This window comes from Cyprinodon variegatus, unplaced genomic scaffold, assembly GCF_000732505.1.
Source record: "Cyprinodon variegatus isolate N-32 unplaced genomic scaffold, C_variegatus-1.0 Scaffold53, whole genome shotgun sequence".
NCBI lineage: Eukaryota > Metazoa > Chordata > Actinopteri > Cyprinodontiformes > Cyprinodontidae > Cyprinodon > Cyprinodon variegatus.
Window position 1 is genome coordinate 761376 of NW_015150506.1, and position 12874 is coordinate 774249.

Sequence of the window (12874 nt, forward strand, 5' to 3'; positions counted from 1 at the left end):
TATAAAGGGGGTTCACAGCAGGAAACCGTCAGTTCTCCTCCAGACTTTATCCCCGTCATAGGGTGAGCCAGAAGGTGAGTGATGGATCCTCCCTGCGTTCACGCCCACCACCAACACACTTCCTACCAGACATGATCCTGAATCTGCTGCAACCAAAATCTTTTTGGTTGCAGCAAATCTTTGTTTTTTGGCGGGAGGTAAACAGCAATGGGTGAATAGATGAATAAACTTTTGGCTCTCAAAATGGTATCGGCGCCCTATTTGTCGTTACTCGCCAATGCCAATACCAATACCAATGCCACCATTTTATTGCTAAATCGGCGCCACACCGGATACTGGTATCGGTGCAACACTAATAGGACACTGGCTTATGCATCATTTCGTGGGCATTACGCTGCCATGTGTTATGCATAAGCTAGGCTATCGTTGGACATAAGTTGTGGACTCGTTATGAATACTCCATGTATATGCCCTAAGTTGAAAAAAAACAAAGAATGTCCAACGTATGCCAGCGTTTAAGGATATTCTCGGACGTTGGGGATACGCTGGCTAAATCAGCAAGGTGGGACAGGACCCTACAGTAAAGCATTACATCATCAATTTGCAACAGTACCTACATGGCGGAAAAAATGAGAGATGTGTAAGACAATACAAAAAAACCCAATATAGGAAATAGGAAAGTAAAGTTTTATTAAGTGTAACAAAAAGCTGAATATGAACTAATTTGCACTTTAATGAAACAAACATAAAAAACAAGGAATACACTTTAAACTGCTTTTTTCATTATCTGGTTGGAGAATCAGACATCATTAAATCAGTCCAAAAAAAACATGTGAGGGTCGAGAAAAATGGAAATATTTATACAAAATACATGTAAGACCATTTTTAGAAGGTTATACATTCAACCGAAAGCTGACTGGAAATGCAAGGTAGACCTAATCCAATTAGACATCACCATTATCTGCCTACGTCACAAAAATATCTCAAATAACTGTTCGTCTAAAAGATTGTAGAACTATATAAAGTAAATTAATTAGTTAATTTAGAGCAGTTTAGAAAAACTTTAAGTTTTTTTAAGTAGAGGTGTTATGATGAGAGCATGGATTTAACATTTCATTTATAAACATATACAGTATCTTTAATTAAAAAGTAATTTCCTTGTCAAATTTAGTTTTTATATTGCTTAAACATTATTTAAACTTGTTTTTAGTAAATGGTATTAATGGTAAATGCCCTGTAAAAAGTGTTTTTTTCCAAGTCAGGAAACTTGACCAAAGTGCATTGCACCACATTCAGTTATTCACCCAAAGACTCACAAACTGATGGTGGCAAGCTGCAGTGTAGCAACAGCTGCTCTGGGGCTCACTGACAGAAGAAAGGATGCCGTACACTGGTGGCAACGGGTCCTCTGAGCACCATCAGTAGGGTGAAGATTAATTTAAAGATTAATTGGATTTGGTAGGAAAAGATTTGAACAATCAATGGAGGTCAGTGATTATTAGGGCTGGAACGGTTCACAAAATCCACGGTTCGGTTCACGGTTTCGTGGTCACGGTTTTCGGTTCGGTTCGATATATGTTTGTTGTTACACCGAATAAAAAATAAAAATTAATGAAAAAATAAATAAATAATGAAATTAATGAAAAAATCCAAAAAAATTAATGAATTGTAATTACTTTTAATGATCCGCAAAAACCCTGGATCATTTCCGCATGTTTTGCTGCTTTGAATTTAATCATCTGGCGCATGCTCTCTACGATCTCCAAGGAACTCAGAGCGGAGCGGACGGGAGCCACAGTGGAGGCTGTAGGCTTTGCTTTGAGCAGCCGGTCTGGAGCGCAGCGGGGCGGAGCGCTGATGGAGTATGAGGGATTTCAGGGTTAGCCTGACATGTTGGTCGTGTTGCTGTTAGCATAAACAAAACGTGTTGCACAATGCTTGCACACTGTTGCACTTTTATCCACAGCTTTCTTTCCGCCGTCATCGTAGGTCACTCTAAATGCAAAGTGGTCCCATACAGCAGACCTATAAAGTGCTGCTGGCGCGTCTTCCAACTCCTGTTCTTTCCCACTCGCCATACCCACACAATTCTCCACAACAACTGATTTTTTTCTGCTACACCCGGCTACGCTGCTTCGCTTCTTCTTCTTCTTGTTTACTACTGGTGGTTGGCTTTGGTCGCAGTACCGCCATCTTCTGCTCTGGAGTGTAAACGCTTCGCCAATGAGAAAAAGGAGCAGCGCATGAACCGAACGCAACACACGCGAACCGAACCGAGACAGTCGAACCGAAAGGTTCGGACGGTTTTCATAAACCGTTCCATCCCTACTGATAATGGATGGATGGATGGATGGATGGATGGACGGTATTGCATAGTTTATCAAAAACAAATGATAAAACCCTGAAAATGAATGATCAGGTATTTTTCATGTAAACAATAAAACAATGAAAATTTATTACAATCATGTATTTTTTTCTCTCCTAGCTTTTTCCAGATCTATATATACTAAGAAATACTTAAACAGAACATTTTACTAAGTTCAAAGACTGTTGAGTGACCCTGGAGAAACCCTAGCCTATGTTTACCCCATTTGCAGCAAATTTAGTTCTCAGATTAAAATGACTTTTCACCAAAATAAAAAAACAAAAAACAGGCAGACATGACAATAAATAATGGAAGAACATTTCATAGTTTAAGAAATATGCATATTTAATGCCTTAATAAGAAGAATAACGCATCTACGATACAATAGAACCATTTGATGGTTTACAAGACCTGACACTATAAGCCCTTTTAGTGACTAATTAATATTTAATGTACAGCGACCATATTACTACATTCACTGAAGGAAGTTTAACCACTGCAGCAAAGAAATTTATACTATTATCTTCGTCCCTGTGTTCCACATAAGGTGGATAAAAATGTGTCCCTGTTCCTGCCATACTAAGTATGACAATTATATAAAGTTTCTTAAAAGCAGTGTAATAGGATTTAGAATGTCTAATTCTGCCAAAAGTGTACATGCATACTAAAGGCCCATAGATGCAGTTTTATTTAAAACACAAACGTGCAAATTGGAACGGACGAACGGGTCCACCCCTTTGGAATGGAGGTCGTTTGGCTTCTTTTGTTAACCTGCAATGCCACATTGCGTAATTCCAATCGGCAAGTTTTGAAAACAAAAACAAGGCTTTGTTGAGCTACTGTATAAAACCTCAAACTCAACGCTATTTCTGACATTTTGAATTGAAAAAAGCTTCCTGGATGGGAAGCGGAACGTCTTCAAACTTGGAAACAACTTTCAGTGGATTCTTTTTTTTAACTTTCTTTGGAATCACAAACATACTACTACAGTAGAAGCTATTCAAAATTTCCCCACTTTCCTTGATGGGTCCTTGGCTGGTTCCCTACAATTCCTTTTTAAACATCAATCTTTGCACTAAAATATTCTTTCTGTCATGATTTGTGGACATTAAGATCTAAAGAGAAGCATAATCTCCTGGTCAGACCCTGTAATTCAGTGAAAGGGTGGAGTCAGATTAAAAAAATGTGCATGCCCAGGAGGGGGCCAGGGGCTGGAAGTTGGAGGGGATTTTGCTGGGAGTTGCAGGGAAGCGGGTTTCAATTGGCTGGCGTTTGACTGGGAAGGGCCATTTTAAATGGCTGCTACTGTATACATGATTATTTGAACATTTCTGTGTGCAGATTCACTATCACAAGCCTCCAGTATGTCAGAAGCATGAGTTCATGCTCGCCATCTACTTCTAGTCATGTGTCGACCTGTTTCCGTCGCTCATGTCAACTTTTGTAACTTTTAGGGATGAACCAACTTGAGAAAGTAAACCACCTGTGATTAGCTATTTCTCAGGAAATCCTGCCTCTCTTCTTTGTGGCTAGTTATATAGTTAGAAAAGCATCCTATGACTAATAGCTGTTCTTTAACAAGCAGAATACTGTCTTCATTTCCAACAGTTCTTGTCACTACCCGATCCGTCCCGGAAGTACGATCCGTCCTGCACATGCTCAACCAGAATAACTTACCGGTATGCAATACTTAATTTTTCTTACTTTTTAATTATTTTGTCTTTTTCTGGCGGGGGGTTCCTGTTGAATAATATTGTATTTGTGTAAATATTTCATATTCTAAAAACGAAAAAAAGCAATACACTTAAATAGCCTTTCGAACATTACTGTGACTGCTCCGAGTATGTCCGATGATGACGTCAATGGAGAGAATATAACACGTATCCATTGCTTCCAGAAAGGTCTTCAATATTTTCTATACAATGTAGTTTTAGCATTCTTTAATGTTTTAAGTATATAAATAAGTATTTTCAGTACCGTTATTATGTAGTTTTTCGGCGATCCGGATCGTATTATTCTGTTTGCGCATGCGCACAACAGATCGGGTAGTGACAGCCATTAGTGTAGTCAACTAACAACTTTATAAACACAATATGCTGGACATAACAGAAAAAAAACATTTAACAGTAGCTCCTAACTGATTAGAGATGTAAATGTTTGTGCTTAGACAGTATAAACAGTGAAGCTAACGTTAGCTTAGCTCATACGGAGTTCAAACACCAGACGTCATTTTTAGGCTAAATCTGGTCGTTTCATCAAAGCCCAGATTTAGTCCAGAATTAGTTGTTGAAAATTGGATGTTTGGTGTGCCTGATTTTGTCCCATTTTAGTCAAACATTGCTGTCATAACACATTCATGGCTGTTTAGAATTAGGTTATTTAATAATAACTTCCTATTAACTCTTGAAGGAAACAGCAATAAGCCTGAAGATGCTTAGCTGACGTTACTATCAACAACTAGGAAAAAAACATTACACCACTCTCTCAAGGGGTGGGATCTTCTGAAAAGTAGCCACTCACAGGCAGTTAACTTTTTCAGGTTGGTTGCAACCTTAAAGTGAGATAACTTGACATGAGCACACAGAAACAGGTCTAGTAAGAAAAAATCTACGGGCGCATAAAAAGCAAAGCAGGAGCGCAGTGAAGGACCATGAGCACTTGCTTGTGACATATCATGGTATTGAATCTGCAGACAAAATTATCAAAAATGCATGTGGAGAGTAGTTTACTTGCATGTTTTTTTTAAATAAAACTGCTCATATTAATATTTGTCATATTTTGGCAAAATTTTGACATCATAAAATATGGAAAAAAAAAATGAAGTCTCTGAATTCCCAGGACAATCAGCAGTCACTGGGGCTACAATAAGGCACATTACTCTGCCTTCATTTGGTCCCTTACATCTGATGGCAGAGTTTCAAACAGTGTCTCTTCCACTATAAGGCTGCTGCGCTTCAAAGCACAACAACACCCAAGCTCTTGTGGCAGGAACTCAAAATGGTTTCCTTTTAGCTCCAAGTGGGTTAGCAGACTGAGATACGAAATCTTTGGTGATAAGATGGATAACGAGTTCTTGCCGAGCTTTAATGTTTTGAGCTTTTTGCAAAAGAACAGTTCATCTGGAAGGTTTTCAAGTTTGTTACATGTGACAGAGAAGTACTGCAGACTCTGCAGTACTCCTATTTCGGGAGGGATGAATCGGATGTCATTGTTGGATAGATCAAGGTAGCGCAACTTGTTACACAAGAACAGATGCGAGGGCAGGATCTCGATCTTGTTGTGGCTGAAGTAAAGACGTTCCAGGCTGCTGAGCTTTTTGATATGCTCAGGGATGTACATGATGCTATTGTGCCAAAGCTTGAGACAAATGAGCTTTCGGAGATGCTGGAAGCTGACAATCTCCTCAATAGATCGAAGGTTGTTCTCTTTTAGGTCAATCTCCTGCAGACTTGTCAAGCTAAAAATTCCATGCGGGATGCGTTCAAGATCGCAACGCACAAGCTCCAACTCAACAAGGCTAGTCATTTTCTTCAGGTTGTTTAGCATTACTAGCCTTGTGCCATCATTGTGCAGGTAAAGACGCTGTAGATGGCTGGACACATCCACGATTGACTGGGGGATCTTTGTCAAATTGCTCTTAAGGTAGAGAGTTTTCAGACACTTCAGTTCACGAAGGGACTCAAGAACTATATTCTTTGAGGCATCAGGACTGAGTGATCCAGAGAGGTAGAGTTCCTCTAGGTTACGCAGAACATACACCCAATTTGGAAGTTCCCTGTTCTCGTCGAACTTTACTCGAAGCACTTTTAGGTTCTCTTTGAGGAAAGAAGTAGCACTTGGGTGCAGCTTTAAGGAACACTGGTAGAGAGAGAGCTCCTGGAGGTTTTCCAGCTGAGAGATAGATGCAGAGATTGTCACGTTATTGATGATCTCAAGCTTGAGCGACTGCAGCTCCGTCAATTCAAAGACAGTGTCGGGCAAGCCAGGAAGCATGAACAACTGAAGTTCGAGTCTGTTATTTGGGTTCATCTGGAGTCTCTGACGCAATTTCTCTGGTGTCCACTCGTGGTTCAGATTGAGTTGCTTCAGTTTGTTCTCACTGACCTCTGATAGAAAAACAGCAAAGCGCTTGGAATACAGCGGATCGTACTGATCAATCATGTGCAACATGAAGGCAAAGTCGTTTTTGACGTCTGGGATGTCACTGATGCCAGTTTCGTGACGCACATACTCGAAGGAATACTCTTTAAGTGAGCGATAAAACAGCCAGTAGGAGGTATAGAGGCTTGTGAAGCCATAGACAGCCACCAAAAACAGATAACAGTAAGACAGCTTGGAAAACAGATGAGCCATGTTGTGATTACATTCAAAGACTGTATATCCGGTAACATCCTGGATTTCCTTGACTTCACAACACACTTCGTTCTGTACTTTCTCTACGAGGAAGCTGTTATAGGCAATGATCACAAGGAATTTCAGCACCTTGAATACAGTCTGACGAACATACATAAGATAGAGGATATCTCCTTCCTCTACATGTAGTCGGAATTTCTTTACCTTTTCAAAAAGAGCCTTAGCTTGCTCGCCCTCTTTTTTATCAAGGACACTTGCTGACGGCTTGTCCACCACAATCTTCTCGGGAATAGACCGAAGGGACTGCGTTTTCTCAAGGCTGCTTTCTTCAGGCGACAACGCATTGCTGGACCGAGATGTTGTACTCTTTTTCTGGTCCTTTTCTTCCGGATTCTCTCCAGACACCTCAGACAATGCACGCGTTGTCCAGGGGGAATCAAAACACTTGCCGAGCATTGAGATGAAGTGCTCTATTTTTGAACTTGAGCCGGGAAATTTAAACCAGAAGTTGCTACACACCATGAAGACCAGTGTGTGCATTAGAACCAAATAGGGGAAGTACTTGGCATACCAGTGTAGAGCTTTCTCATAGCACATCTGATTAATAAAACTGTACTGCTGAAGATCCAGATCAGTTTTTACCCCTCTCATTTCTCTCAGCATATCTGAAGCATTGAACTGCCGTTGAAGGACTAAGCTCCTATTTACTTCACAAATGTTTTCTGAGCCGGATGAGATTCTGTGAGGAAGGCATATGATCTTGTCTTGCATTACCTGCAACAAAATGTAAGGAAAAAGGTAATATGTCAGCATATAAACCAATTGTATCTACAGAAACAACATAAAAGACTAACTAGCAAGGTAATAATTCTGCAACTTAACGTGGTGAGTTTGGATGAGCTGCACAGTGGCACAGTTTATAGCATTGCAAAAGAAGGTCCTGGGTCAGATTCCTTGCCTGGAGTATTTGTGCATTGACTTTGCAATTTCTCCCTGTGCGAGCATGCATTCTGAACATTCTCTCCATGCAGATTGACGATGCCATGTGGCTCCTAATATATCCCAACCATTAGTCCATGCTCCTTGCTTTTCATGCTCCTGTAGACAGTGTTGTGCAATGAACAGCATTCACTGAATGCATTCATATTTTTAGTGAACTGTGAACTAAACGGATCAGTTTTGAAGTAATGAACGAGAACGAGAGCGACCTTCACTCTAACAATAATGAGTCACACACACAACTCATGTTTAGTTGATAACAATTTTCATTGGTCAGGTTTTACAGAACCCTTTACGACAAACCAAACCAAACCACGCTGACAGACGAGCATGTCTACTGCTAGCACTACTCTCCTCCATTCAGACTCATCTGCTGGTATTTCTGATGCCAGTTTAGCAAAGAGCTTGGCAGAGTTTTACGAATTCACAGAAGAAGACTCGGACAGAAGAAGAAACACCAGGACTTAACAAACAAGTCCGTACGTCAGCCACATCCACCTCAAATTTAAAGCCACACATGAAGTTAAAGCATCCGAGCTATCTTGCGAAATATCTGCTAATGAATGAGGAACGGAATAAATCGTTTTGATCCAGATCTTTTCAGCAGAAAGTTTCTGAAGTTTTGTGTAATTTGGCTGCATAAAGGCTTCACTTCACGTCCAGTATACCTTGACTGCATCCAGTATTTTCCATTCCTTTCTATATATTATGATCACACATTTAGAGACGGAAATATGAGGTTCTAGTGTGCAGGATTGTGGCTTAATTTACCACATGAATGACCTGGCACAACAGTGCCTGTGGATTTTCTCCTATCAAATGTAGATCTGTTTTTTGCGCTCATATAAACTTTTGTCACTTTGAGGGAGGAACCAACCTGAGAAAGTAAACCGCATTAATTTGCTACCTTTCAGGAAATCCCACCCAATTAGCTTCCCTGTTTGTATTGAGCAAAATTAGGCTTAAATTAACAACACAGATATTTACATTTCTACGTATTTTACAGCTACTGTTAAGCATTTTCCTTTTTATGTCCATGTTGGTGTTCATAAAATTGTCAGTTGATGACAGAGATGGCTGTTGGAATTAAGGATTCAACTCTTGAAGAGAAGAGCTATTAGCCAAAGGATGCTTTGCTAATGTTACTAGCCACAACCAGGAAGAACAAAGTGCTGTCCCAAGAGATGGGGATTTCTTGAAAAGAAGGCAATCACAGTGAGTTTGCTTCTTTGGTCTGTTCCACCCTCAAACTGACAAAAGTTAACATGAGTGCATAACAACAGGTCCACACTCCAGTAGGGGATAATCTAGAAAGCAAGAGGGTGCAGAGAAGGAGCATGAACTAATCATTGTGACATACTGGAAGACTCATGGTACCGAATCTGCCTGCATAAAATGATCGAAATGAGAAGAGAATCAATGAAAGTAGTTTACATGTGCACATTTTTAACAGAACTGCAGGTGAGAGTATGTATTGTGTATATTTATCAGGCCCCTCTCCCGTGGAACCAACTACCAGTTTTAGTCCGTGAGGCAGACACCCTGTCTACTTTTAAGGCTAGGCTTAAAACTTTCTTTTTTGACAAAGCTTACAGTTAGAGTGGCTCAGGTTATCCTGAGCTATCTCTATAGTTAGGCTGCTATAGGCTTAGACTGCTGGAGCACATAGGGACCCCTTTTTCATCATTCTGATTCATTCTATCTCTATTCTCCCACTTTTGTTAGTTCGATCTCTAATACTAGGGTCTCTTTGCTTTTTCTCATAGTAGCTTCATCTGGTCTGTTCCTGTTTGGCTGTGACTCCATCCTGGAGAGAAATATCAGCTGTGCTGCTGCCATCAACACCTTTGCTTCTAGATGTTCAAGATCGGCCTGTTTTCCAGTGTAGTCCTGTTTCTCTGACTGTGACTAACTGGATGTGCTCTCTTCATCCTCTGACATGGGAGCTGCCTTGGAGCTCGTCTGCCTGGCTGTGTGTTTCCTGGACGGGGCCGCCTTTTACAGTTGCCTTTTGTATCTATGCTTCTGTCTCCTTGAACCCCAGTGGGCCTCAGCAGATGGCCGCTCACACTGAGCCTGGTTCTGCTGGAGGTTTCTTCCTGTTAAAAGGGAGTTTTTTCTCTCCACTGTCGCTACAAGCATGCTTAGTGTGAGGGATTGCTTTTATTTGTTTTTAAAACTCTTAATGGCCTTGCTCCTTCTTATCTGTCTGAGCTGTTACATTCTTATACTCCCTCCCGTTCCCTCAGGTCAGCTGATCAGTTGCTTCTGAGGGTCCCAAAGACAAAATGCAAGCTCAGAGGGGACCGTGCTTTTTCTGTGGCAGCTCCTAGGCTGTGGAATGATCTGCCTCTGAGCATAAGACAGGCCTCTTCTCTTGCTGTTTTTAAGTCCCTTCTTAAGACTCATCTTTTTTCCTTGGCTTTTGGCACAATTTGAGAGGTTTTACTTTGTTTTATTCTTTTTGTATACTAATATGTATTTTAAACTCGTTTTTTCAATATTTTATAATTTTATTGTATTTTATGATTGTGTACAGCATCGGTCCTGTTCGGTGTATAAAGTGCTTCATAAATAAAGTTGGTATGGTATGGTATGGTATGGTATTGCTTACGTCAATGAGTCAATGCAATCAGCTGGTTTTCCTCAGATAGAAAACTTTGAATTAATTTGACTGGATGATCTGGTTGAACTGGAAAGTGCCTTGAGATGACATGTTGTGAATTGGCGCTATAGAAATAAACTGAACTGAATTGTGCCCTGTTGGCAGAATTCTGCAAAAACTGCAGGAAAAATTATCAAAATGTTTACATTATCTTTCAACCCTAAATCCTATGAGTCAAAAAAAACATTTAGTGATTTAATGCTGGAAGGAAATGATCAGGATACCCAATATCAAATACATATCATAAGGAATGACCACCTCCTATTTTCTATTTATTTTGTTGATATTATTTTTATTCACCTAATTTAGTATCTAACTCATGGCCCAATACAACAGAATAACTAAAAGTTGCAAAACATGGAAAAATTTAACTGGTACCAATAACTTTGCAAGGTGTAGACTATGCATCAGCATCAGATTGTCTGTTTATTAGTTTAACATGGTCTCCTTAGCACTGTACGACAGGCGGACATGTTTGACAAGAAATGCCCATGCTGTTTACTCGAAATACAAGTAATGAAAAACAGATGCTGGACAGAGATGCTAAGAAAAGGAAGCAGGCACTTTACAGCACCAGTAAAAGGGAATGGGTGCCTTTAGGGCACGCTGTTCCACTGTGAAATTTAATGTAATGGTTTAAAGACCAAAGCATAATATAGGAAGCTGCCCTGAAACGTCAGGTTAGATCAAATCTGGGATGATCCGTCAACATCCAAAGCCTTGTAAGATCAGCGTTTCTAGTTCAAAGTCTAAATGAATTAGCTAACTGTCAAGCAGAACATAACAAGTAATTACACAAAGCAGCATGTTGATACAGCTCTGCCCCAAAAAGTAAACATCGGTACAAGAATAAGTGTCCAATTAATTTGCAAAGCTTTCAGACTGAACCCTAAAAGCTGGAGCAGGAGAGGGAAAAACAATGGCCGCTTAAAACCAGATAAATAGGAAGTTTTTTTATGTATATTTTTGAAGTGATGTTCAGGGTTTCCACTATGGGGGCTAATAGCAGCCAAGCAATGTTCCAAACAGAGCGAGAAGTCAAGGGCCAGTCCACAGGGGTTTGGAATCCTCTGTTTACTGAAAGGGGCAGGGTGGGGAATGTTTCCACAGCTAAACTGCTGATGGACTGAATGCTTCCCTTTGCTGTACACGGGCCAGGCTGTAAGAGAACACAAGCAGTGTTTTTGAGCTGGTGCCAGTGGAGGGGGGCAGGGCCGCCATGTTCCAATAAGGAGCCTATAGGCGTTTACCTGCGTATTCATCCATTCAATCCAGCTGGAATGTAGAAAAAACAACAACACAAAAACAAGAAAAAAACTGCAACTCTTCACTCCTGAGATGTTTTTAGTTCTACGTTTAGATGAAAACAGAAATACATTTTCACTGACCTGCAGAGTGCATCCGAACACGCCAATCATTAGCATGACCACAGACAGGTAATCTGTGAACACGTCCCACCAGGGCTTCAGGACTCGGAACGCCGGCTGCTGTTCTGAGAACTGACGAAATTCCATAACAGGAATCATGATGCCGGCTGGAAGAAAAGAAGAGAAAAATTCAACCCTGGGCCTTTTTTTAAAGGGAACTTTATGACTAAAGAGGTAAAATAGTAGAATGTAATAACCACACAGGCTACTTAACAACTGATATTTTCACCTTCAATCTTATATATAATATAATAACTTAAAATAGCTTCAGATGAGGTTTGTTTGTCTAATAAAAGCAGCTTTTAAAATGAACCTTTATGCAGGTATTCAATATAACTTTAATTAGGTAGGGAGAAAACCAAAGATGTACTCTTTTAGTTAGGACACTATTTCGTATTTTAGCTAAAGTAAAAGTAAATTAGCTGCAATTGAAAAACTTACTTAAATAAGAGTAAAAAAAGGATTTGCATCCTATAGCATCAGATTTACTATATCAAATTATGTGATGTTAAGAAATGTTAAGATATTTTTTTTATCTTGATTGAAAAAAAAACTATTCTAAATCAATTTCCTTTTCAAAATAAAAGTTATGTAACCAATGCTTACAGTAGGTAATGTATAAAAGGTAGAACAGTGTAAAGTTGGCATACCTAACCCTAACATGTACAGGGGTTCCCAAATGGGGGGTCGGGACCCCCCAGGATGGTTTTTACAATCATTATGTAAATTCTGGCGTTTATGGAGGACGAAAATATGTAATGAAAAACATAAATGTACCATCATTTTTTATTTCTTACTTTTATTTTGTGTTTCATTGTGTGCGATACATGTACACTTGCACCTTAATCCTTATTTATCTTGATATACTGTATATATATTGTTTATTGTTTTATTCTTAATGCACCTTTTTCCTCCTTGTTTGCACCTTCTTTGACTTCTATGCCAATATGTGACCAGTGAATTTCTCCGCTGTGAGATCAATAAAGCTCATCTAATCTAATCTAATCTAATCTAATCTAATCAAACAATTAGATGTAACATTTATTTATTCAAATACTAAATATG

At 39.7% G+C, this 12874-nt stretch overlaps 1 protein-coding gene across 1 annotated transcript; it reads right to left on the minus strand.

Moving 5' to 3' along the window:
* Window positions 1-5136: 5136 nt before the first annotated feature.
* lrrc8c (leucine-rich repeat containing 8 family member C) lies at window positions 5137-11912 on the minus strand. Its single transcript, XM_015371092.1, has 2 exons — window positions 11771-11912; window positions 5137-7492 (listed from the first exon to the last, which is right to left on the minus strand). Exons 1-2 carry the CDS (start codon window positions 11906-11908, stop codon window positions 5240-5242), a joined length of 2391 nt encoding a protein of 796 aa, XP_015226578.1. The 5' UTR covers window positions 11909-11912; the 3' UTR covers window positions 5137-5239.
* Window positions 11913-12874: the final 962 nt, after the last annotated feature.

Bases quoted from the DNA above. Each gene is read 5' to 3' on its own strand.
- lrrc8c (XM_015371092.1), bottom strand. From the start codon at position 11,908: ATGATTCCTGTTATGGAATTTCGTCAGTTCTCAGAACAGCAGCCGGCG. The intron at 7,493-11,770 runs GTCAGTGAAAAT...ATTTTGTTGCAG, and splicing joins TGTTCGGATGCACTCTGCAG to GTAATGCAAGACAAGATCAT.